Source organism: Trichomycterus rosablanca, chromosome 7 (assembly GCF_030014385.1).
Source record: "Trichomycterus rosablanca isolate fTriRos1 chromosome 7, fTriRos1.hap1, whole genome shotgun sequence".
Lineage (NCBI taxonomy): Eukaryota > Metazoa > Chordata > Actinopteri > Siluriformes > Trichomycteridae > Trichomycterus > Trichomycterus rosablanca.
Window position 1 is genome coordinate 27,122,340 of NC_085994.1, and position 27,062 is coordinate 27,149,401.

The following is a 27,062-nucleotide window of genomic DNA, read 5'->3' on the forward strand; positions in this document are numbered from 1 at the left end:
TAAAATCTGCACCTTTACTTCTTTGTTTCCTTACGCTTCTTATTTGTGAAGATGCTTGATCTTGGAATACTGTATTCCATAGCGAGTTCAGTAATTCACATGAGAAGCAGCAAAACCGAGTCCTTTCTGTGTGGAGTTTGCATGTTCTTCCCGTATCATCCGTCGGTTTACTCCGGGTGCTCTGGTTTTCTCCAACAGTCCAAAGACATGCAAGAGAGGTAAATTGGAGATACAAAATTGTCCATGACTGTGTTCGATATAGCCTTGTGAATTGATGAACCTTGTGTGTAATAAGTAACTGCCGTTTCCTGTCATGAATGTAACCAAAGTGTAAAACAGGACATTAAAATCCTAATAAACAAACAAACCAACCTATGAGCAGTAATTTTTAAGAGTTTTAGTGTTTGGTCTTTTTTTTTTTTTTTTTTAAATACATTGTCATGTGAACCTTTTTTTTTTTTTTTTTTTTTTTTTTTTTTTTTTTTTTTTTTTTTTTTTTTTTTTTTTAATATATATATATATATATATACATTTTCTCAGAACCCTGAGCTATAACACAAGTATAAAAGTGATACAGGAGGAAAATCCAGCTAAACACAGATACATGTGGACGCTTTTAGAGAGGATTTGAAGGTGCAGAAATGCAAATTTGTGTCATATGCGGACTTTGATGACGTTTTACCGCTCAAGCCAAGCGCTGAACAAAACGGCTGTTATTTTTAATTTCAAATTAAATAAATAATATTTGTAAAAAATAAAAAAAAAAGCTTAAAGCTGAACACAGAGTTTAAGAGAAACGTTGAGTTAAGGGTACAAAGTAAGTGTGTTGATCAAAGATTTCACATTTAGGGCATTTTGAGTTACAAGGTACCACTGTATGTACAGTCATGTGAAAAAGTCAGGATACCCTATGAAAAGCTTTTTTTTTTTGAACATATTTAAAACATATGGACATTTGAGATTCATTTGAACAGTACTAGGAGATGGAGCTTATATCATTAAACAACTAAAACAAAAAAAAATGCTTTTAAACAAGTTGTAAAATGTAATGAACAAAAATGGAAATTTATTGTGAGGAGAAAGTTAGGACACCCCCACATTTATTACTACCTAAAATGTCAAATTAGAATCAGGTGCACCACATCAGCTGCAATGATTAGACCATCGTTAAAGGACATAGGAGTTTTATTTAAACCTCAGACATTAGTTTGATTTGCTCTTGATTGTTGAGGTGAGTGTTATCATTATGGTGAGATCTAAAGAGCTCTCTGAGGCCTTAAGAAAGAAGGTTGTAGATGCATATAAGTCTTTGAAGGGATTTAAAAGATCTCAAATAATCCTACAATATAATCACAGGACCTACAGGTAGTTCTTACCACAGTTGATGTCAAGGTACATGCCTCTACCATCAGAAAGAGACTGCACAAGTTAGATTTTCATGGGAGGTCTGCAAGGAGGAAACCCTTGCTGTCAAAAAAAAAACAAAAACATCAGGGCAAGACTAAAGTTTGCCAGAGAACACCTAGACAAAGACCAGGACTTCAGGAGCAATGTGCTTTGGACAGATGAATCCAAAGTTGAATTATTTGTGCACAGTAACAGAAGACATGTTTGGCGCAAACCAAACACAGCATTTGAGCACAAGAACCTCATACCAACTGTAAAGCATGGAGGTGGAAATGTCATGGTTTGGGGCTGCTTTGCAGCAGCAGGCCCTGGCAAGTAGGGGTGGGCGATATAATATCGTTCACGATAATACCGGTATAGTTGTAAATTTGATATGATTTTTGCCATAATCGCGATTTTGTTAGCAAAAGCGCATCACTCGCTCTCAAGCGCGTAACAGTGAAATAATGGCGACCAATGCAGAAAGTAGTACCGGATTTAGCACTGAGGACGAAATAAGGACGTTTTTCAGATACAGAAGGTCAGACTCCAAACAAACAACTGTAATTTGCAAAACGTGCAAAAATACTGTGACGACAAAAGGTGGCAACACATCAAATTTATTTCACCACCTAAAGCAAAAGCACCCGTGTAAGTACGAGGAGTGTCAGTCACTGCGCGAGAATGATGTGAGGCCAAAAACTGTCAGTAAACGAATACACAGGTTACCATTTGAGAACGTTTAAAACACAAAAGCGCTAAGCAGAACGCTTTCCTTCGCGTATGAGCATGGAAACTGAATCACTGAGTCAATGAGTCAGAAACGACTCTTTTCAGGTGAATTATTCATTGGAATTGAATCAGAAAACTGTGCTCTTATCTATGGTAAAGATTAATTCGTTTTGCTTACTCTGTGGGCAAAACAACTCCGGTTCAAGATATTCAGATGTATAAACCAATCAGAGCTTCAAATTCAGATTTTGGGTGGAATTTCAAGCTCTCTCTTCATTGGTTGCTTTGTAATTGACAGATAAGTGAACGAATTACCAGTTTCAGCTTTCAACCGCAACAGCCAAGAGAATAAATTAAGTTAAATTATCTAAGATGGTTTTCATTAGTTAGGTGGATAAACAGTTAAATATGGATTTTAATATTCTGGAAATATACAAGATTGCCTCCAAGATAAGCTGCGGTTAAGATTTTATACTTTTGTGTGGTTGATCTGGGTTGCAGTGCTGCTGTTTACCGTGCGCTTTCATTTTGCAATGATAGCAAAGCATTATTAAATATTAAACGTTTTCGGGATTTTTTCGATGCTCATTTATTTGAAGTAAAACGGACAACATAAATGTGATTGTGAGATTCTGCTGGTTTGTTTAATATAAATGTTGTCAATATGAATACAAATACAGCCTGTGATAATACAAAATGTAAACACTGTAATTAGTCAGAATTTATTAGAACTACAAGGTTTTGTGTTTTTAAGATAACTTACAGACCTGCCAACATGTACGCATTTTGCGTAACAGGCACACATTTTGACCTCCTAGTACGCTTGTACGATTCCATGTTCTAAAGTACGCATATCGTTTGATCTCGCATTTAAGCGGAGTGCTTTCGGCCAATCAGAGCGCTTCATTTTCATCTAGCTGCCTCGCCTAGCTTCGCGCTTCAGTCAGAGACCTTATTAATGATAAAACCGCCACTGACTGCAGTATGAATGGGATTTCTCGCAATGCAAATCATGGCGTCCGTTCAAGGATAAAGTCCCGCCCTTCAACAAAAAGAGCCAATCAGCTTGCTGCTTGTGCCGAGAGCAGAGGGGGGTCAGCGTGCTAGTGGCGAACCCCCCCTCGCTGTGGAGTTGTGCGCAGTAGCCACAACAAGCTGAAAAATCACGTTTTTTTTGTGCATTATTGAGAAAGAAGCTACAAACTGTTCATGAGTTTTTTTTATCAGATTTTATCAACAATGTAAAATATGTTGTTCAAATGGTAATCCTCTTTCGCCCGTTGAGCCGATAACGTTGAAAAGGTAAAAATTAAGATGTTGAGTTAGCCCAATATTAACCCGACGGTGTTGTTAACCACTCGTCAAGGTTACAAGGTTCATCTATTCAATATGTGTGTTGCAATGGTAACCGTCACGTTTCCCCGTATTCTTACAATTACAAAACTGTAGGCTTGCATGACATGGCAGAACTGCCTGAAAAAAAGAGTCGGAAACTACAAAGATCTGACAAAATTGGAAGGAGTTTCCATGGGCTATACCTCTTAATAACTATTAATAATAATAATAGTTTGTTTTCAATGCAATGTTGGGTGTGTGGTGTGATTGCAGTAACTGTCCAAAAGTAATGGTTTACAAGTATATGCTTATGGAGTAACTAAGGAAAGCAAAGCATTGGGCTACATTTCAATGTTGCTTACACACAGCCCATGTGAAGCAACAAGTAGATAGCAAAAACAGTTTAAAGAAGTAACTGTGTTCTACAGTTAATCTGTATTGTTATTGTAATGACTGCAACACTGTTGTCAAGCTGTTCTGATAATAAAACTTGAGTGAAAGTATTATGCTTGCTTCCGCAATCTAAGTGGTGGGCGGGCAGTGGTGGAGTGCACATTGGTGGTGGACTGGACTGTTGGGGGGGGGGGGGATTTATACTTATAAAATTCTTTCAAGGTTGGCAGGTCTGAACTTATAAGCAATGTAAGGTAAAATACGGGCAGTGGCCTGCCATTGTACATTTACATTAAGTTTATATTATATCGTATCGTATATCAGTACTTCTCAAAAGCATATCGAGATGAGTTTTTTAGCCATATCGCCCAGCCCTACTGAAAGTGATGCTTAATTTAATGTACATTTAGTTCTTATATAGTGCTAGTGAATATCGTTATCGCAAAAATATCCCAAAATATCGTGATATTATTTAAAGGCCATATCGCTCACCCCTACTGGCAAGCTCTCCATTTTAGAATCCACGATGAATTCTTCACTGTATCAGAGGGTGCTTGAGGAAAATGTAAGACCATCTGTCCAAAAGCTAAAGCTGAAGCGGAGGTGGACCATGCAACATGACAACGACCCAAAACATTTCAATAAATCCACCAAGGAATGGTTTAAAAGAAAAAGAGACTTCTGGAATGACCAAAGCTCGGATCTTAATCCTATTGAGATGCTGTGGGGTGATTTGAAATGGGCTGTGCATGCAAGAAACCCCTCAAAGCTCACACAGCTGAAGAAATTCTGCATGGAAGGGTGGGGAAAACTTTTTCCCAGTCGATGTCACAGACTGGTAGATGGTTATAGGAAACGTTTAAGTGAGGTTATTTTAGCCAAAGGGGGAAATACCAGCTCTTAGAACATAGGGTGTCCTAACTTGTTCCTCACAATCGATTTCCATTTTTGTTCATTACATTTTACAATTTGTTAAAAAAAAAAAAAATTTTCAGTTTAGTTTAGTTATATAAGCACCATCTCCCAGTACTGTTCAAATGAAGCTCAAATGTCCATATGTTGAAATATGTTCAAAAAGACAAAGGTTCTCATGGGGGGGGTGTCCTAACTATATATATATATATATATATATATAAAGAAAGAGAGTCTGATTTTGCATTTTGCACTTTTTCAGCTTTTTAGACAAAATAGATATTGTGCAACAGAGCGACTACACACCATCTGACCAGGTGGGTAAAACTCTTAACTATTCAAGCTGTATGGATTGCTAAATCACAGCAAAAAATGTTTTAACTGTCTGCATTCCTGTGTTTCTTAGGATCTGCTTCGCTGCAGAGTTCTTACCTCTGGTATTTTTGAGACAAGATTTCAAGTGGACAAAGTGAATTTCCAGTAAGTGGTCAAGTGTAGTTTTTAATGGGTCTCACCTTGCTCCTTTTTAACTATGTCCTGCCCAATCCTAATGCGAAGATAATCTTAACCACCAGGGGGCAGTGTCTTTTATTTTTCAGTGGATATATTTAAGGATGAAAAGGGTATGAAAAGTATTTAATGGAATCAGTGTTAAGAAAACACAACTTTTTAAAAATGTCAGGAGCATTACTAATAAATGTAATAAAACATTTTAATTGGGATAAACTAATTTTAGGACAAAAATGTCTATAGTCTTGAAAAAATTAGTCATAGTCTGAACTCGTAAAGTCTAATTCTTTGTTTTTAGACAGATAATCAACTTAAAGTAAGTGTACATATGTTTTGGTCTGATTTTAAATTTGACATTACATTTGACGTGTGTGAGTCAAGTCAACTTTATTTATATAGCGCTTTTTACAATAGACATTGTCTCAAAGCAACTTTACAAAATCCAGGACCAACAGATACAAAAACCCCTGTTGAGCAAGCCGAGGGCGACTGTGGCAAGGAAAAACTCCCTGAAAATTACAGGAAGAAACCTTGAGAGGAACCAGACTCAGCAGGGCCCATCCTTCTTGGGTGGTCTGGAGGATACTTTAAATAAATACACGATTTACACAAAGCATACAAACACAGAATTAAATGATCTAAAAGTTATAACTGGTAATAAATAGATAAATAAATAAATAAATAATAATAGAGTTGTTATTCGCTCTAGTCTTCAATAAAGTCTGTAGTGAGTTCTTGTCATTCTTGGTGCAATTACTCCAGACCCGTCACATCCGGCAGGAGCAGCATAGTTGTCACGGCAGTCTCGACTTCAATCCTTAACCTCGGCGGGTAAACAGGTTTCCATCAGAATGCCTTTGGAGTAAAACAACAAAGAATGTAGTTAATAATGTACAATGCTAGTTGAGTAAAACAGTTTTACAGAGAGTTTTAGACTCCGGTAGCCCTAATTATTACAGCATAACTAAAAGGGAGAGCGAGCAGGTAACAAGGTCATGAAGGCTTTCACAGGACATCAGCGCCCACCTCTCCTACCCAAACCGGAGTGATCGGACAAGAGAGGCAGAACGACAGCAACCCAACATCCCTGATCACCACAAGTTTCTATGTCCAAGAACCCCCAAGCTCTGCGCCTTTGTCTATATTAATCAAAAGCCTGAGAAAATAAATATGTTTTCAGTCTAGACTTAAACATTGAGACTGTGTCCGAATCCCGAATAGAGGCAGGAAGATTATTCCGGAGTTGTGGAGCTTTGTAAGAAAATGCTCTTCCACCAGCCGTGGTCTTTTTAATTTTAGGAACTATAAGTAACTCTGCATCTTGTGAACGAAGTGGACGCTGGGCTGTAGTGATTAATAAGTTCACTCAGATACTGTGGAGCCAGACCATGTAGCGCTTTATAGGTTAGTAAAAGTATTTTGTAATCAATGCGGAATTTAACTGGCAGCCAGTGTAGAGATGATAGAACAGGACTTTTTCTAATATTTTAGAGACAAAAGGAAGGTTTGAAATTGGCCTATAATTAGATAAAACATGTGGATCAAGATTAGGTTTTTTAATCAGGGGTTTAATAACGGCACTTTTAAACAATTTAGGTACGTACCCAAGGCTAAGGGATGCATTGATTAATGTAAGCAGGGGCTCTACAATAGCTGGGAGTAAATCTTTAAGTAAACGAGTTGGAACAGGATCGAGTATACACGATGATGACTTAGATGATTTAATCAACACAGTTAGTTCATTTTGGGAGATTGGATTAAAGGAATTTAGTTGGATTAACTCATTACTATTATCACCAATGCTGCTTGAGTGAGTCCATACTTAACATTGGCAAGTGACACACTTTGACTCTGAAGTCGTATTTTTTCTATCTTGTCATTAAAGAATTTTTAAAAATCATCGCTGGTACAGTCAGGTGGTATATTAGATTCAGTTTCATTGACGTTCTTAGTTAATTTGGACACTGTCTCGAAAAGGAATCTAGGATTGTTTTTATTTTTCTCTAATAGGGACGAATAATATCAATATTTAGCTTTTATACGTGCATGTTTATACTCAGTTAGAGCATCTTTCCAAGCAATCTTATACACCTCCAGTGTAGTGTGACGCCACTTGCGTTCTAATTTCCGTGCTGCTTGTTTAAGAGCGCATGTGTGGTCATTGTACCAAGGAGCAAGTTTTTTCTCCCTAATCAGTTTAGTTTTGAGTGGGGCTACGTTATCTAAGGTTGTGCGCAGTACGGTCTCTAGGTTTTGAGTTGCCTGATCTAGTTCTTTAGGTTCTGATGCTGGTATATTTGGTAATTCTGGTAGGCAGTTTATGAATGCTGCTGCAGTTGCAGATGTAATAGTGCGCTTACATTTAAAACGATGTGGTTGCTGTATATTATTGGACAGGGACACTTCATAAATTAGTAGGGAGTGATCAGAAATTAAGTCATTCTGTGGTACGATTACCAGGTTGTCTATGTTTATACCATAAGTAAGTATTAAATCTAAGGTATGTTTACAGCGGTGAGTGGGTCCTGTTACATTTTGGGTAAAGCCTAGAGATTGTAAAATAGAATCAAACGTGACCTGATGTTTAGAAGTCCTAACTTTAGTTTAGCCCTACTATGGTTTTCATGATTCTCATTTAGATTAATTTTAATTAAGTTATTATGACATACTTTTTGATTTAGTATGGGCTTACACCTGCCACGGTAAACAGACACAGTCTCAATGGTTTGTGACCTAAGGATTCCGGGTGACGTCCAATTGCGACTCGCAGACAGTCGGTTAGGCCTGTTTGTCTGCTGCCTGGTTTTGGCTCTGGATAGTCATTTAACACTATCTGCTGCTACACTAATGCGGTGGTAAAGCCTGTCACCTATGCTGCAAGAAATGCGAGCAGCACCCTCCCATGTGGGGTGGACACCGTCCCGCTTCAAAAGACCAGGCCTTCCCTCAAAGGTGGACCAGTTATCTACAAAATCAATGCAGTTTTCTGAGCACCATTTAGACATCCAGCGGTTCAGCGACAACAACCTGCTGTCGGTTTCGCCAATGGGTCGAATCGGTAAGGGGCCAGAGCACACTACTGCCTCGGACATCGACCTAGCTAACTCACACACCTCTTTAACATTACTCTTAGTAACCTCAGACTGCCGTAAACGAACATCATTAGTGCCGACGTGGATAACAATCTTCGAAAATCTACGATTAGCATTAGCCAGCACTTTCAGATTTGCTCTGATGTCAGGCGCCCTGGCCCCCAGAATGCAGGTGACTATGGTTGCTGGTGTCTCTATGGGGGTTGCAATATGCACGTGTCGGAGCTGAGAATCTCCTATAACCAGAGCACTTACCTTAACAGGCTTCTCAGCGGGTGGCTCACTGAGTGGGGAAAACCTGTTGGACACGTGCAACTGAGATGGTCGGTGCTTTGCCCTACGACTATGTCGCCGAGACGTCACCCAGTCGCCCCGCTGTGAGGGCTCTAATGCCGGAGTCTGGGGTTCTGTACCTGAACTGCTGGCATTCGGGACTGCTACAGCTGAATCTAAGCCCTCACTAGTAGTAGTCTGTTCTAACACCCGAATGCGCCCTTCTAACACTGAGATCTTCTTCGTCAGACTAACAACTAATCTGCACTTATCACATATAAAGTTATCACTAAACACAGAGAAGGAATAACTGAACATGTTGCACTCGGAACAGGGATATAAAGCTCCTGCTGGGGCCATAATAACAGTACTTAGCTTTAGAAGATGAGTTGAAGTTGATGTTTATGTTGGTTTCACCGGCGCTTCTGCTGGTAGTCACAGAAAAACGGCTTTAATTCCGAACGAAACAGGCGATGATGAGCTGAAATACAAAAACAAACAACACAAACGCGCTTCGTTCGGACAAACTGCTGTAATTCTAAAGGAAAACGATGTTTATGCGCTGGTCTACAAAATAAATAAACAGAACGCGGTTCCTACAGACAGAAAACGGTTTTAACTCTCCACAAAACAAAGGTGTTTAAGCGCTGAACTACAAAAACAAACAAACACAAACGCGCTTTGTTTCCGACAAAACCGGCTGTAATTCTAAAGGAAAACGGTGTTTATGTGCTGGTGTACAAAACGAATAAACAGAACGCAGTTCGTGAGAACAGAAAACTGAACTACAAAAGCATCCAAACACAAACGTGCTTCGTGTGGACAGAAAGTGGTTTTAATTCTGGATGAATAAAATGTTTATGCGCTGAATTACAAAACAAACTAAAACCGGCTTTGTTCGGATGCCAGTAGCAGAAGTTTTCACAAGCACGGATTTACGTTAGTAAACACAAGCGCTTTTTTACAATAGACAAAATAACACTCTATATCAACTATGCGTGTGTGTATGTGTATATATATATATATATATATATATATATACACAGTGTGTCACAAAAGTGAGTACACCCCTCACATTTCTGCAAATATTTCATTATATATTTTCATGGGACAACACTATAGACATGAAACTTGGATATAACTTAGAGTAGTCAGTGTACAACTTGTATAGCAGTGTAGATTTACTGTCTTCTGAAAATAACTCAACACACAGCCATTAATGTCTAAATAGCTGGCAACATAAGTGAGTACACCCCACAGTGACAAATTGTCCAAATTGTGCCCAAAGTGTCAATATTTTGTGTGACCACCATTATTATCCAGCACTGCCTTAACCCTCCTGGGCATGGAATTCACCAGAGCTGCACAGGTTGCTACTGGAATCCTCTTCCACTCCTCCATGATGACATCACGGAGCTGGTGGATGTTAGACACCTTGAACTCCTCCACCTTCCACTTGAGGATGTGCCACAGGTCCTCGATTGGGTTTAGTCCATCACCTTTACCTTCAGCTTCCTCAGCAAGGCAGTTGTCATCTTGGAGGTTGTGTTTGGGGTCGTTATCCTGTTGGAAAACTGCCATGAGGCCCAGTTTTCAAAGGGAGGGGATCATGCTCTGTTTCAGAATGTCACAGTACATGTTGGAATTCATGTTTCCCTCAATGAACTGCAGCTCCCCAGTGCCAGCAACACTCATGCAGCCCAAGACCATGATGCTACCACCACCATGCTTGACTGTAGGCAAGATACAGTTGTCTTGGTACTTCTCACCAGGGTGCCGCCACACATGCTGGACACCATCTGAGCCAAACAAGTTTATCTTGGTCTCGTCAGACCACAGGGCATTCCAGTAATCCATGTTCTTGGACTGCTTGTCTTCAGCAAACTGTTTGCGGGCTTTCTTGTGCGTCAGCTTCCTTCTGGGATGACGACCATGCAGACCGAGTTGATGCAGTGTGCGGCGTATGGTCTGAGCACTGACAGGCTGACCTCCCACGTCTTCAACCTCTGCAGCAATGCTGGCAGCACTCATGTGTCTATTTTTTAAAGCCAACCTCTGGATATGACGCCAAACACGTGGACTCAACTTCTTTGGTCGACCCTGGCGAAGCCTGTTCTGAGTGGAACCTGTCCTGGAAAACCACTGTATGACCTTGGCCACCAAGCTGTAGCTCAGTTTCAGGGTGTTAGCAATCTTCTTATAGCCCAGGCCATCTTTGTGGAGAGCAACAATTCTATTTCTCACATCCTCAGAGAGTTCTTTGCCATGAGGTGCCATGTTGAATATCCAGTGGCCAGTATGAGAGAATTGTACCCAAAACACCAAATTTAACAGCCCTGCTCCCCATTTACACCTGGGACCTTGACACATGACACCAGGGAGGGACAACGACACATTTGGGCACAATTTGGACATGTTCACTGTGGGGTGTACTCACTTATGTTGCCAGCTATTTAGACATTAATGGCTGTGTGTTGAGTTATTTTCAGAAGACAGTAAATCTACACTGCTATACAAGCTGTACACTGACTACTCTAAGTTATATCCAAGTTTCATGTCTATAGTGTTGTCCCATGAAAAGATATAATGAAATATTTGCAGAAATGTGAGGGGTGTACTCACTTTTGTGATACACTGTGTGTATATATATATATATATATATATATATATATATATATATATATATATATATATATTAGGGCTGTCGTTTAACGCGATTAACGCGTAATAATTTTAATCGCGATTGAAAAAAATAATGTGCACAAAAGGTTATGTGCACAAAAGGCACACAGGTGTCTTTTATACAGGGACAGGACTAATTTGTGTGCCTTTTGTGCACATAACCGGTCTGTGGGGGTCAGAATTCTTGCTGGTTGGTAGGGGATCAAATACTTATTTCCCTTAATTAAATACAAATTAATTTATAACTTATTTAATGTTTTTTTTCTGGATTTTTTGTTGATATTCTGTCTCTCTCTGTTAAAATAAACCTTCCATAAAAATTTTAGACTGTTCAAGTCTTTGTAAGGGGGTAAACTTACAAAATCAGCAGGGGATCAAATACTTATTGTCTTCACTGTATGTGTCTCTGTGGTAATGAACTGTATTTCAGATGAATTTGGATGTAAAGCGCATGAACTGTACACAGAACACACTGGACTGTATAAAGCAGCATGTATAAAGTCCGGGGTGTTCTGTCGACACCGGATCTGGTTTTTATACGGCCCGCATTTTCTGTTTTAAACTGCATTACTTGTGACCCGCCAGCGCAGTCAAACAGAAAAAAGTAATAAATTATCGTCGCTGTCCGATGAGAAACTACTTTTAGCAGTTTTCACTATTTTTACGTGTTGATGAAAAGATGAATGAAATCACGCGATCTCTGTAACGAGTATCTCTATTGGCTGCTAGACATGTCCATCAAAACCGCGTAGCTCCGCCTCCCTTCCCTCAGGTACTGTTTGAGACAGAAGTGAAACTGCGTAATGTTTCATCTCTACAGTTTATTCAGGTTATTCTATCACATGGCTATAAACATGATTTATATTTGTGATGTTTGTAGTTTTTTAAAAACACATTTGTACCTGATATTTATATGGACTAAGCGTGTACATTGACTGTTTTAATTAACACTTTTTATAGCTACAGTCAATAACTTATATACTATCTGGTACCTTGATTGTTTTAGGTATTATAGGTGTTTAAATGGTAATTTAGAACAATATTTCCCAGTCTTGTTTCTGCACAACACAGTATTAAAAGCTTTTCTTAATAGATCTATGAAATAATCATATCTGTGTTTTGTTATTGATGCATAATATTAGATTAAAATATTTTGAAAGCATGATTTCTGGGTTAGCGAGAAAGCTTAAGCACCAGGGCCCAGGGAAGTTTCTGGGGTCCTCCACGACATGAACTCAACCACTCACCTCACTGCCCCCCTCCAAACCCCCCACCTCCCCCCTGGCTGCACTCGCCAAGTCATTTTTATTATATTACAATTTTTTCGTTAAGTAACACTAAAAAAACTGTGCATTAAAAATACCAGGGGCAGGAATTGTAACTTCTGAGTGACTTTTAATTCATTCTGTTCAGCCATCAGCATATGCAATTTGTTGAGGGGGCCCAATTTTTTTTTTTTAACTGAGGCCCATGAGCTCCTAGTTACACCACTGGTGTTGCATCTAGAAATGGTTCTTGCAATAAAAATTTGTATAACTGTTCAAATTTTGCTTAATTATCAGTTTGTGATTAATTGCGATTAATCGCGATTAATTTGGCTCTTTAATCGCGGTTAATCTCGATTACAAATTTTTATTTCATGACAGCCCTAATATATATATACCACTTATCAAATAAAAGCACTTTGTAGTTCTACGATTACTGACTGTAGTCCATCAGTTTCTCTACATACTTTTTTAGCCTGCTTTCACCCTGTTCTTCAATGGTCAGGACCCCCCACAGGGCCATCACAGAGCAGGTATTATTTAGGTGGTGGATTATTCTCAGCACTGCAGTGACAATGACATGGTGGTGGTGTGTTAGTGTGTGTTGTGCTGGTATGAGTGGATCAGACACAGCAGCACTGATGGAGTTTTTAAATACTGTGTTCACTCACTGTCCACTCTATTAGACACTCCTAGCTAGTTGGTCCACCTTGTAGATGTAAAGTCAGAGACGATCGCTCATCTATTGCTGCTGTTTGAGTTGGTCATCTTCTAGACCTTCATCAGTGGTCAGCGCTATTGGCTGAATATATTTTTGGTTGGTGGAGTATTCTCAGTCCAGCAGTGACAGTGAGGTGTTTAATCAGCATTGCTGTGTCTTATCCACTCATACCAGCACAACACACACTTACACACCACCACCATGTCAGTGTCACTGCAGTGCTGAGAATGATCTACCACCCAAATAATACCTACCTGACCATTGAAGAATAGAGTAAAAGCAGGTTAAAAAAAGCATGTAGAGAAATAGATGGACTACAGTCAGTAATCGTAGAACTACAGTGCTTCTATATGGTAAGTGGAGCTGATAAAATGAGTGTAGAAACAAGGGTGATCATAATGTTATGCCTGATCGGGGTGTGTGTGTATATACAGTGCCATCAGAAAGTATTCACACCCCTTCACTTTTTCCACATTTTGTTACTTTACAGACATATTTGAAAACCGATTTGAGTATAGTTCTCTTTTAAAAAATCTACATGAAATAGCCCATAATGACAAAGTTAAAACATGTTTTATGACATTTTTGTAAATTTATTAAAAATGTAAACATTTAAACGTAATAGGTACATAAGTATTCACACACATGGCTTAATATTTTGTTGAAGCACCTTTGGCAGCAATCATAGCCTCAAGTCTTCTTGGGTATGTCTGTACAAGCTTGGCACACCTGTTTTTGGGGATTTTCTCCCATTCTTCTCTGCAGATCCTCTCAAGCTCAGTCAGGTTGGATGGGCAGCGTCTGTAGACAGCCATTTTTAGGTCTTTCCAGAGATGTTCAATTGGATTTAAGTTCGGGCTCTGGCTGGGCCACTCAAGGACATTCACAGACTGCTCCTAAAGCCACTCCTTTGTTATCTTGGCTGTGTGCTTTGGGTCATTGTCGTGTTGGAAGATGAATTGTCGCCCTAGTCTGAGTTCCAGAGCACTCTGGAGCAGGTTTTCTTGAAGAATCTCTCTATATTTGGCTGCTGTCATCTTACCCTCTATGCGGACTAGTCGCCCAGTTCCTGCCGCAGAAAAACATCCCCACAGCATGATGCTGCCACCACCATGCTTGACAGTAGGGATGGTGTTAGCCAGGCGATGAGCAGTGCCTGTTTTTCTCCAGACATGACGCTTGTAGTTCAGGCCAAAAAGTTATATTTTGGTTTCATCAGACCAGAGAATTTTGATTCCTCTGGTCTGAGAATCCTTAAGCGGGCTGCCATGTGCCTTTTAGTGAGGAGTGGCTTCCATCTGGCCACTCTACCATAAAGGCCTGATTGGTGGAGTGTGTTAGCAATGGTTGACCTACTGGATGGTTGTCCTATCTCCACAAGGGAACACTGGAGCTCTGCCTTAGTGACCATTGGGTTCTTGGTCACCTCTCTGACCAAGGCCCTTCTTCCCCGATTACTCAGTTTGGTCGGGCGGCCAGATCTAGAGAGCGTTCTGGTGGTTTCAAACTTCTTCCATTTCCGAATAATGGAGACCACAGTGCTTTTCGGGACAAGTGTGTGCCATTCCAAACTATGTTCAATCAACTGAATTTACCACAGGTGGTCTCCAATCAAGTTGTAGAAGCATCTGAAGGATGATCAGTGTAAACTGGATGCACCTGAGCTCAATTTTGAGCGTCATAGCAAAGGATGTGAATACTTATGTACCTATAATGTTCAAATGATGGCACTGTGTGTATATATATATATATATATATATATATATATATATATATATTTGTATATATATATTGTATATATATATATATGTGTGTGTGTGTGTGTGTGTGTGTGTGTATATATATATATATATATATATATATATATATATATATATATATACAGGGGTTGGACAAAATAACTGAAACACCTGGTTTTAGACCACAATAATTTATTAGTATGGTGTAGGGCCTCCTTTTGCGGCCAATACAGCGTCAATTCGTCTTGGAAATGACATATACAAGTCCTGCACAGTGGTCAGAGGGATTTTAAGCCATTCTTCTTGCAGGATAGTGGCCAGGTCACTACGTGATGCTGGTGGAGGAAAACGTTTCCTGACTCGCTTCTCCAAAACACCCCAAAGTGGCTCAATAATATTTAGATCTGGTGACTGTGCAGGCCATGGGAGATGTTCAACTTCACTTTCATGTTCATCAAACCAATCTTTCACCAGTCTTGCTGTGTGTATTGGTGCATTGTCATCCTGATACACGGCACCGCCTTCAGGATACAATGTTTGAACCATTGGATGCACATGGTCCTCCAGAATGGTTCGGTAGTCCTTGGCAGTGACGCGCCCATCTAGCACAAGTATTGGGCCAAGGGAATGCCATGATATGGCAGCCCAAACCATCACTGATCCACCCCCATGCTTCACTCTGGGCATGCAACAGTCTGGGTGGTACGCTTCTTTGGGGCTTCTCCACACCGTAACTCTCCCGGATGTGGGGAAAACAGTAAAGGTGGACTCATCAGAGAACAATACATGTTTCACATTGTCCACAGCCCAAGATTTGCGATCCTTGCACCATTGAAACCGACGTTTGGCATTGGCACGAGTGATCAAAGGTTTGGCTATAGCAGCCCGGCCGTGTATATTGACCCTGTGGAGCTCCCGACGGACAGTTCTGCTGGAAACACGAGAGTTGAGGTGCACATTCAATTCTGCCGTGATTTGGGCAGCCGTGGTTTTATGTTTTTTGGATACAATCCGGATTAGCACCCGAACATCCCTTTCAGACAGCTTCCTCTTGCGTCCACAGTTAATCCTGTTGGATGTGGTTTGTCCTTCTTGGTGGTATGCTGACATTACCCTGGATACCGTGGCTCTTGATAAATCACAAAGACTTGCTGTCTTGGTCACAGATGCGCCAGCAAGACGTGCACCAACAATTTGTCCTCTTTTGAACTCTGGTATGTCACCCATAATGTTGTGTGCATTGCAATATTTTGAGCAAAACTGTGCTCTTACCCTGCTAATTGAACCTTCACACTCTGCTCTTACTGGTGCAATGTGCAATTAATGAAGATTGGCCACCAGACTGGTCCAATTTAGCCATGAAACCTCCCACACTAAAATGACAGGTGTTTCAGTTTCATTGTCCAACCCCTGTGTATATATATATATATATATATATATATATATATATATATATATATATACAGTGCCTTGCAAAAGTATTCGGCCCCCTTGAACTTTTCAACCTTTTGCCACATTTCAGGCTTCAAACATAACGATATGAAATTGTAATTTTTTGTGAAGAATCAACAACAAGTGGGACACAATCGTGAAGTGGAACAAAATTTATTGGATATTTTAAACTTTTTTTAGAAATAAAAAACTAAAAAGTGGGGCGTGCAATATTATTCGGCCCCTTTACTTTCAGTGCAGCAAACTCACTCCAGAAGTTCATTGAGGATCTCTGAATGATCCAATGTTGACCTAAATGACTGATGGTGATAAATAGAATCCACCTGTGTGTAATCAAGTCTCCGTATAAATGCACCTGCTCTGTGATAGTCTCAGAGTTCTGTTTAAAGCGCAGAGAGCATCATGAAGACCAAGGAACACACCAGGCAGGTCCGAGATACTGTTGTGGAGAAGTTTAAAGCCGGATTTGGATACAAAAAGATTTCCCAAGCTTTAAACATCTCAAGGAGCACTGTGCAAGCGATCATATTGAAATGGAAGGAGTATCAGACCACTGCAAATCTACCAAGACCCGGCCGTCCCTCTAAACTTTCAGCTCAAACAAGGAGAAGACTGATCAGAGATGCAGCCAAGAGGCCCATGATCACTCTGAATGAACTGCAGAGATCTACAGCTGAGGTGGGAGACTCTGTCCATAGGACACAATCAGTCGTACACTGCACAAATCAAGTGGCAAGAAGAAAGCCATTTCTCAAAGATATCCATAAAAAGTCACCTGGGAGACACACCAAACATGTGGAAGAAGGTGCTCTGGTCAGATGAAACCAAAATCGAACTTTTTGGCCACAATGCAAAACGTTATGTTTGGCGTAAAAGCAACACAGCTCATCACCCTGAACACACCATCCCCACTGTCAAACATGGTGGTGGCAGCATCATGGTTTGGGCCTGCTTTTCTTCAGCAGGGACAGGGAAGATGGTTAAAATTGATGGGAAGATGGATGGAGCCAAATACAGGACCATTCTGGAAGAAAACCTGTTGCAGTCTGCAAAAGACCTGAGACTGGGACGGAGATTTATCTTCCAACAAGACAATGAACCAAAACATAAAGCAAAATCTACAATGGAATGGTTCACAAATAAACGTATCCAGGTGTTAGAATGGCCAAGTCAAAGTCCAGACCTGAATCCCATCGAGAATCTGTGGAAAGAGCTGAAAACTGCTGTTCACAAACGCTCTCCATCCAACCTCACTGAGCTCGAGCTGTTTTGCAAGGAAGAATGGGCAAAAATTTCTGTCTCTCGATGTGCAAAACTGATAGAGACATACCCCAAGCGACTTGCAGCTGTAATCGCAGCAAAAGGTGGCGCTACAAAGTATTAACGCAAGGGGGCTGAATAATATTGCACGCCCCACTTTTCAGTTTTTTATTTCTAAAAAAAGTTTAAAATATCCAATAAATTTCGTTCCACTTCACGATTGTGTCCCACTTGTTGATTCTTCACAAAAAATTACAATTTCATATCGTTATGTTTGAAGCCTGAAATGTGGCAAAAGGTTGAAAAGTTCAAGGGGGCTGAATACTTTTGCAAGGCACTGTATATACACAGTGTATCACAAAAGTGAGTACACCCCTCACATTTCTGCAAATATTTCATTATATGTTTTCATGGGACAACACTATAGACATGAAACTTGGATATAACTTAGAGTAGTCAGTGTACAGCTTGTATAGCAGTGTAGATTTACTGTCTTCTGAAAATAACTCAACACAGCCATTAATGTCTAAATAGCTGGCAACATAAGTGAGTACACCCCACAGTGAACATGTCCAAATTGTGCCCAAATGTGTCGTTGTCCCTTCCTGGTGTCATGTGTCAAGGTCCCAGGTGTAAATGGGGAGCAGGGCTGTTAAATTTGGTGTTTTGGGTACAATTCTCTCATACTGGCCACTGGATATTCAACATGGCACCTCATGGCAAAGAATTCTCTGAGGATGTGAGAAATAGAATTGTTGCTCTCCACAAAGATGGCCTGGGCTATAAGAAGATTGCTAACACTCTGAAACTGAGCTACAGCATGGTGGCCAAGGTCATACAGCGGTTTTCCAGGACAGGTTCCACTCGGAACAGGCTTCGCCAGGGTCGACCAAAGAAGTTGAGTCCACGTGTTCGGCGTCATATCCAGAGGTTGGCTTTAAAAAATAGACACATGAGTGCTGCCAGCATTGCTGCAGAGGTTGAAGACGTGGGAGGTCAGCCTGTCAGTGCTCAGACCATACGCCGCACACTGCATCAACTCGGTCTGCATGGTCGTCATCCCAGAAGGAAGCTGACGCACAAGAAAGCCCGCAAACAGTTTGCTGAAGACAAGCAGTCCAAGAACATGGATTACTGGAATGCCCTGTGGTCTGACGAGACCAAGATAAACTTGTTTGGCTCAGATGGTGTCCAGCATGTGTGGCGGCGCCCTGGTGAGAAGTACCAAGACAACTGTATCTTGCCTACAGTCAAGCATGGTGGTGGTAGCATCATGGTCTTGGGCTGCATGAGTGTTGCCGGCACTGGGGAGCTGCAGTTCATTGAGGGAAACATGAATTCCAACATGTACTGTGACATTCTGAAACAGAGCATGATCCCCTCCCTTCGAAAACTGGGCCTCATGGCAGTTTTCCAACAGGATAACGACCCCAAACACAACCTCCAAGATGACAACTGCCTTGCTGAGGAAGCTGAAGGTAAAGGTGATGGACTAAACCCAATTGAGCACCTGTGGCGCATCCTCAAGTGGAAGGTGGAGGAGTTCAAGGTGTCTAACATCCACCAGCTCCGTGATGTCATCATGGAGGAGTGGAAGAGGATTCCAGTAGCAACCTGTGCAGCTCTGGTGAATTCCATGCCCAGGAGGGTTAAGGCAGTGCTGGATAATAATGGTGGTCACACAAAATATTGACACTTTGGGCACAATTTGGACATGTTCACTGTGGGGTGTACTCACTTATGTTGCCAGTCATTTAGACATTAATGGCTGTGTGTTGAGTTATTTTCAGAAGACAGTAAATCTACACTGCTATACAAGTTGTACACTGACTACTCTAACTTATAAAGTTTTATTTCTATAGTGTTGTCCCATGAAAAGATATAATAAAATATTTGCAGAAATGTGAGGGGTGTACTCACTTTTGTGATACACTGTATATACAGTATATATATATATATATATATATATATATATATATATATATATATATATATATATATACAGTTGTGTTCAAAATTATTCAACCCCCACTGCAGTAAAGTGTTTTAGCAAGTTTGACATTTTTTATCTTGTTCACAATCAGATCAAATAAGGACTTGTATAATAGACAAATGCAACTGAAATTACAACAATATTTTTTTCTAATATACCAACAAATGTCCTTTGTAAACATTCCAAGAGACACAATTGGAAGCATAATTCGCAAGTTTAAAGCTAAAGGCACAGTGGAAACGCTACCTGGGCGTGGCAGAAAGAGGATGCAGTCGGTGACTGCTTTCCGTTACCTGAAACGAAAGGTGGAGAAAAATCCCCGACTGACAGCTGAGGAACTGCGACAGGACTTGTTAGAGGGAGGTACTCAGGTTTCGGCCCAGACAATAAGGCACACACTGCGAGATGAAGGCCTCCGTGCCAGAACTCCCAGACGCACCCCCCTGCTGACTCCAAAGCACAAAAAGAGTTGACTCCAGTATGCCAGAAACCATGTGGACAAACCACAAAGGTTTTGGGATACTGTTCTCTGGAGCGACGAGACAAAATTGGAACACTTTGGGCCTATGGCTCAATGATATGTCCGGAGGAGGAAGAACGAGGCCTATACAGAAAAGAACACCTTGCCTACTGTGAAGCATGGCGGTGGGTCAGTCATGCTATTGGGCTGTTTAGCTTATTCAGGTACAGGGAATCTCCACCGTGTTCAAGGTACCATGAATTCAGTTAACTACCAGGAGATCTTGGGTGGAAATGTCATGCAGTCAGTGACAAAGCTGAAGCTTGGGAGACGTTGGACCTTCCAACAGGACAACAATCCCAAGCATACCTCAAATTCTACCATGGCTTGGTTGCAGAAGAAGGGCTGGAAGATTCTGGAGTGGCCATCGCAATCACCCGACTTAAATCCCATAGAAAATCTCTGGTGGGACTTGAAGAAGGCAGTTACAGCACGCAAGCCCAAGAATGTCAATGAACTGGGAGGCCTTTGCCCATGAGGAATGGGCTAAGATACCTGTAGATCGCTGCAAGAAACTTGTGTCAAGCTATGTTTCACGTCTGAAGGACGTTATTACTGCCAAACGGAGTTGTACTACATACTAATGTATGTGACTAAGGGGTTGAATAATTTTGTTAATGAGGAAATCACAAAAAGGACATTTATTGGTATATTAGAAAAAAATATTGTTGTAATTTCAGTTGCATTTGTCTATTATACAAGTCCTTATTTGATCTGATTGTGAACAAGATAAAAATTAAATGTCAAACTTGCTAAAACACTTTACTGCAGTGGGGGTTGAATAATTTTGAACACAACTGTGTGTATATATATATATATATATATATATATATATATATATATATATATATATATATATATATATATATACTGTATATACTGTATATATATATTTGTATGCATATATATATACAGTGGCGAAAATAAGTATTTGATACACTGCCGATTTTGCAAGTTTTCCCACCTACAAAGAATGGAGAGGCCTGTAATTTTTTATCGTGGGAACACTTCAACTGTGAGAGACAGAATCAAAAAAAAAATTATCCAGATAATCACATTGTATGATTTTTAAATAATTAATTTGCATTTTATTGCATAACAATAAGTATTTGATCACCTACCAACCAGCAAGAATTCTTGCTCTCACAGACCTGTTAGTTTTTCTTTAAGAAGCCCTCCCATTCTGCACTCATTACCTGTATTAATTGCACCTGTTTGAACTCGTTACCTGTATAAAAGACACCTGTCCACACACTCAATCAATCACACTCCAACCTCTCCACCATGGCCAAGACCAAAGAGCTGTCTAAGGACACCAGGGACGAAATTGTAGACCTGCACAAGGCTGGGATGGGCTACAGGACAATAGGCAAGCAGCTTGGTGAGAAGGCAACAACTGTTTATTAGAAAATGGAAGAAACACAAGATGACTGTCAATCTTCCTCTGTCTGGGGCTCCATGCAAGATCTCACCTCGTGGGGTAAGGATGATCCTGTGAAAGGTCAGGAATCAGCCCAGAACCACACAGGAGGACCTGGTCAATGACCTGAAGAGATCTTGGACCACAGTCACAAAGATTACCGTTAGTAACACACTATGTTGCCATGGATTAAAATCCTGCAGGGCATGCAAGGTCCCCCTGCTCACGCCAGCACATGTCCAGGCCCGTTTGAAGTTCGCCAATGACCATCTGGATGATCCAGAGGAGGCATGGGAGAAAGTCATGTGGTCAGATGAGACCAAAATAGAGCTTTTTGGTATCAACTCCACTCACCATGTTTGGAGGAAGAAGAAGGATGAGTACAACCCCAAGAACACCGTCCCAACCTTGAAGCATGGGGGTGGAAACATCATACTTTGGGGGTGCTTTTCTGCAAAGGGGACAGGACGACTGCACCGTATTGAAGGGAGGATGGATGGGGGTCATGTATTGCGAGATTTTGGCCAACAACCTCCTTCCCTATATATATATATATATATATATATATATATATATATATATATATATATATACAGTGTATCACAAAAGTGAGTACACCCCTCACATTTCTGCAAATATTTCATTATATCTTTTTATGGGACAACACTATAGACATGAAACTTGGATATAACTTAGAGTAGTCAGTGTACAGCTTGTATAGCAGTGTAGATTTACTGTCTTCTGAAAATAACTCAACAGACAGCCATTAATGTCTAAATAGCTGGCAACATAAGTGAGTACACCCCACAGTGAACATGTCCAAATTGTGCCCAAATGTGTCGTTGTCCCTCCCTGGTGTCATGTGTCAAGGTCCCAGGTGTAAATGGGGAGCAGGGCTGTTAAATTTGGTGTTTTGGGTACAATTCTCTCATACTGGCCACTGGATATTCAACATGGCACCTCATGGCAAAGAACTCTCTGAGGATGTGAGAAATAGAATTGTTGCTCTCCACAAAGATGGCCTGGGCTATAAGAAGATTGCTAACACCCTGAAACTGAGCTACAGCATGGTGGCCAAGGTCATACAGCGGTTTTCCAGGACATGTTCCACTCGGAACAGGCTTCGCCAGGGTCGACCAAAGAAGTTGAGTCCACGTGTTCGGCGTCATATCCAGAGGTTGGCTTTAAAAAATAGACACATGAGTGCTGCCAGCATTGCTGCAGAGGCTGAAGACGTGGGAGGTCAGCCTGTCAGTGCTCAGACCATACGCCGCACACTGCATCAACTCGGTCTGCATGGTCGTCATCCCAGAAGGAAGCTGACGCACAAGAAAGCCCGCAAACAGTTTGCTGAAGACAAGCAGTCCAAGAACATGGATTACTGGAATGCCCTGTGGTCTGACGAGACCAAGATAAACTTGTTTGGCTCAGATGGTGTCCAGCATGTGTGGTGGCGCCCTGGTGAGAAGTACCAAGACAACTGTATCTTGCCTACAGTCAAGCATGGTGGTGGTAGCATCATGGTCTTGGGCTGCATGAGTGTTGCCGGCACTGGGGAGCTGCAGTTCATTGAGGGAAACATGAATTCCAACATGTACTGTGACATTCTGAAACAGAGCATGATCCCCTCCCTTCGAAAACTCATGGCAGTTTTCCAACAGGATAACGACCCCAAACACACCTCCAAGATGACAACTGCCTTGCTGAGGAAGCTGAAGGTAAAGGTGATGGACTAAACCCAATTGAGCACCTGTGGCGCATCCTCAAGTGGAAGGTGGAGGAGTTTAAGGTGTCTAACATCCACCAGCTCCGTGATGTCATCATGGAGGAGTGGAAGAGGATTCCAGTAGCAACCTGTGCAGCTCTGGTGAATTCCATGCCCAGGAGGGTTAAGGCAGTGCTGGATAATAATGGTGGTCACACAAAATATTGACACTTTGGGCACAATTTGGACATGTTCACTGTGGGGTGTACTCACTTATGTTGCCAGCCATTTAGACATTAATGGCTGTGTGTTGAGTTATTTTCAGAAGACAGTAAATCTACACTGCTATACAAGTTGTACACTGACTACTCTAAGTTATATCCAAGTTTTATTTCTATAGTGTTGTCCCATGAAAAGATATAATAAAATATTTGCAGAAATGTGAGGTGTACTCACTTTTGTGATACACTGTATATATATATATATATAGGGTGTCCCAAAATTCACGCAAGAAGTAATTTTGATAGAGAACACAGGTTCTTAATTAAAAATTTTAAATTTTTAATTGATTCATAAAGTATACAGTATAGGGTTATGTATGGAATAGCATATCGGGTAAATGGCCTCCACGGCTTTGCTGGCACATACGCACTCTTTTGTCGAAATTTTCCATGACCGTTTTGCATAAATGTGGCTGAATTTCGTTGATACAGCGCACAATTTCCTCCTTCAAGGCGTGGGTGGTCGTGGGCTTGATGGCATAAACCTTAGACTTCAAAAAACCCCAAAGAAAAAAGTCCAACGGCGTTAAATCGCATGATCTGGCGGCCAATTCTGATCACCAAAACGGGAAATTACACGACCAGGAAATGACTCATGCAGTAATTGAATTGTTTCTCGGGCTGTATGGCATGTGGCACCGTCTTGTTGAAACCACATGTCGTCCACATCCATATCTTGCAATTTAGGCACAAAAAGCTGGATTATCATGTCGCGATAGCGAGCACCATTAACTGTTATTGCCTGACCAGACGCATTTTCGAAGAAGAATGGTCCGATGATGCCTCCAGCCCAAAATCCGCACCAAACAGTGACACGTTGTGGATGCATTTGTTTCTCAACAATCACTCGTGGATTTTCTGAACCCCAAATGCGACAATTTTGACAATTAATGAAGCCATCAAGATGAATATGAGCCTCATCGCTGAAGATGACTTTGTTCGAAAAATCGGCATCCACTTGTTGTTGTTCCAAAATCCATTCAACAAACTCTCTTCGCTGTGCGTGGTCAGTAGGCTTCAGTTCTTGACTCAATTGAACTTTGTAAGCATGAAGATTCAAATCTTTCGTGAGAATACGCTGTAGAGAGCTTCTGGAAATGTTCAATTCTTGACCACGGTGCCGAATTGATGTTCCTGGACTCTCGGCAACACTCTCACGAACTGCTTCGATGTTTTGTGTTGAACGACTTGTTGAAGGACGGCCAGAGTGTCTAAGATCACTAATTGATCCAGTCTCCCTGAATTTTTTAATTAATCTCTTCACAGTTGATGAAGTTAAATCACTATTCCGACCATATTTTGTAAGAAAATTGCGAACTGTAGCTGCCAAACCTTCATTATTTTTAAAATATTGCTCAACAATGAAAACGCGTTGTTCTTTCGTGTAGCGCTCCATTTTTAATAACCCTGAACTGTGAGCTGTCACGCTGTCTTTTTTTTTTGTTGGCAACACTGTACCGCACAAATGGCGCCAAATTCAAATCTTGCGTGAATTTTGGGACACCCTTATATATATATATATATATATATATATATATATATACAAAAATATATACAATTTCTTAATCATTTTTTACTCTGCTTAAGGTGTTTTACGCAATTAACTTGTGTGTATATATATATATATATATATATATATATATATATATATATATATATATACACAAGTTAATTGCATAAAACACCTTAAGCAGAGTCAAAAATGATTAAGAAATTGTATAAGTTCACATCCATGAATAACAATATAAAGCTTGAAGGGTGTTTCTGCCCCATTCCAATTCTGGATAATTAGGCTTTATTAATGTTACAAAAATTACCAAGAAATAATGCTTTGTTGTAAATAAGATGTTTGTTTTTTAAATGTAACATATTTGTATTATTATTAAAACATATTCATTTTGCTAGTAAGAATTCAGTAAAAAAATCAGTTTCCCTTTTCAAATGCTTGATTTATCTTTTAGCATGTTTGATGTGGGTGGCCAAAGAGACGAACGTCGAAAGTGGATCCAGTGTTTTAATGGTAATACCATTTAGTTTTTTTTTGCTTTAGTAGAGGATAGTAGGAAGTCTGCTGAGCATTAGAGAACAATAATAAATGGCACACTATATTGGCAGATATCTATGGACAACTGACCATGAACTTGTTGAACTTATTCTTAAAACCTCTGAATTCACTTTTCCTTCAAATGATTGCAAGGTGTCCAGATCCTGGGGCAGCAAACTATTTCCAAAGTATGACCTCCCTCCACCATGATTGGAATGAGGAATGAGGTTTTTGTGTACATTGTTTTTTTCTCACCAAACATAGAATTTAAAGAATTGGCAGGATTTGGTTACATCTGCTTCTTTTTTTATTTATTGGTTTATAATAAGATCACAATTTCTGTGTTTTCTGCTCTCTATCTAATGTCACTTGTTTACCATTGAAGCTTTTTTCACTGCATAAAGTACTGAGACATTTGGTACTAGAAAACTAGAACTGAGCTTTTTTTTCTTCTGTCACTACTTCAGTACTTTGTGTGCAAGACTGTGTCATCATATGTCACAGAATCTTATGGGGTAAGGCTTTATTTATGGATTGGTTGTACATTCTTCACCAAATGCCAAAAAATAGTAAGAACACAAGTGTTTGGGTGGTATTTATTAAAACCAACACTAAGCCTGTTTTCTTATTGGCTAACATATTGGTTGTAGGTTTTCTAAGCGTTATTTAAATTTTTTCACAAAAAAACTGAACACCTTGAAGCTTTTAGTTAATGTCTGTTGGTTTTCTGTGAAATTCTCTGCAAGTTCGTAAAAGCAATTACATTAGTGCCATGTTACAGAGACACCAGGCTTGTTAATGTGGGCAGGTTTTCGTACAAATCATAACTACAGATCTACTACTAATTGACAGAATTGTGTGATTGATTGATTTATATATTTTGGCATGCTTAATTTAGATGTGTGCTATAAAAAAAATGAATCTAAAGCACTTGATGTTTGTAATAAGTCCTTATAGAACTAATTCAGAAAAGCACATCTTGAGTTCACCCCAGTTTAAACCTTTTTTGATACATCTCTCCTGAATAACTTACTCTGCTGGACACTGGAAGTTTTTAGAGTTGTACAGTTTCTCCTTCTCTTTTACTTGACTTTATTTAAACAATTATTTGACTTAAATTGTTTAAATTTTTTTGAATTTCCTGTTTTATTAGTTAAACCTTTTGTTTTGCTTGTCTGTCAGATATTATGTTGCAGATGCAAACTGGTTCTACAACATGTTAGAGGTTGACATAAAAGTATATCTGATGAGTGCATTGAAAACATTTTGGAAATACATTTCTTGTGAATTTTTTTGTTTAGGCCATTTTTGTTTTGTTTTGCATGTGCTGTGGAAAAACACATCTTT

At 40.1% G+C, this 27,062-nt stretch overlaps 1 protein-coding gene across 1 annotated transcript in view; it reads left to right on the forward strand.

Moving 5' to 3' along the window:
- The window catches only part of LOC134318328 (guanine nucleotide-binding protein G(s) subunit alpha), a 100,748-nt gene that overhangs the window by 70,668 nt on the left and 3,018 nt on the right, over positions 1–27,062 (forward strand). The window contains exons 6-8 of the mRNA XM_062999190.1: positions 5,021–5,075; positions 5,165–5,238; positions 25,633–25,691. Coding sequence (XP_062855260.1) covers positions 5,021–5,075; positions 5,165–5,238; positions 25,633–25,691 — 188 coding nt within the window. The remainder of the gene's footprint in view (positions 1–5,020; positions 5,076–5,164; positions 5,239–25,632; positions 25,692–27,062) is intronic.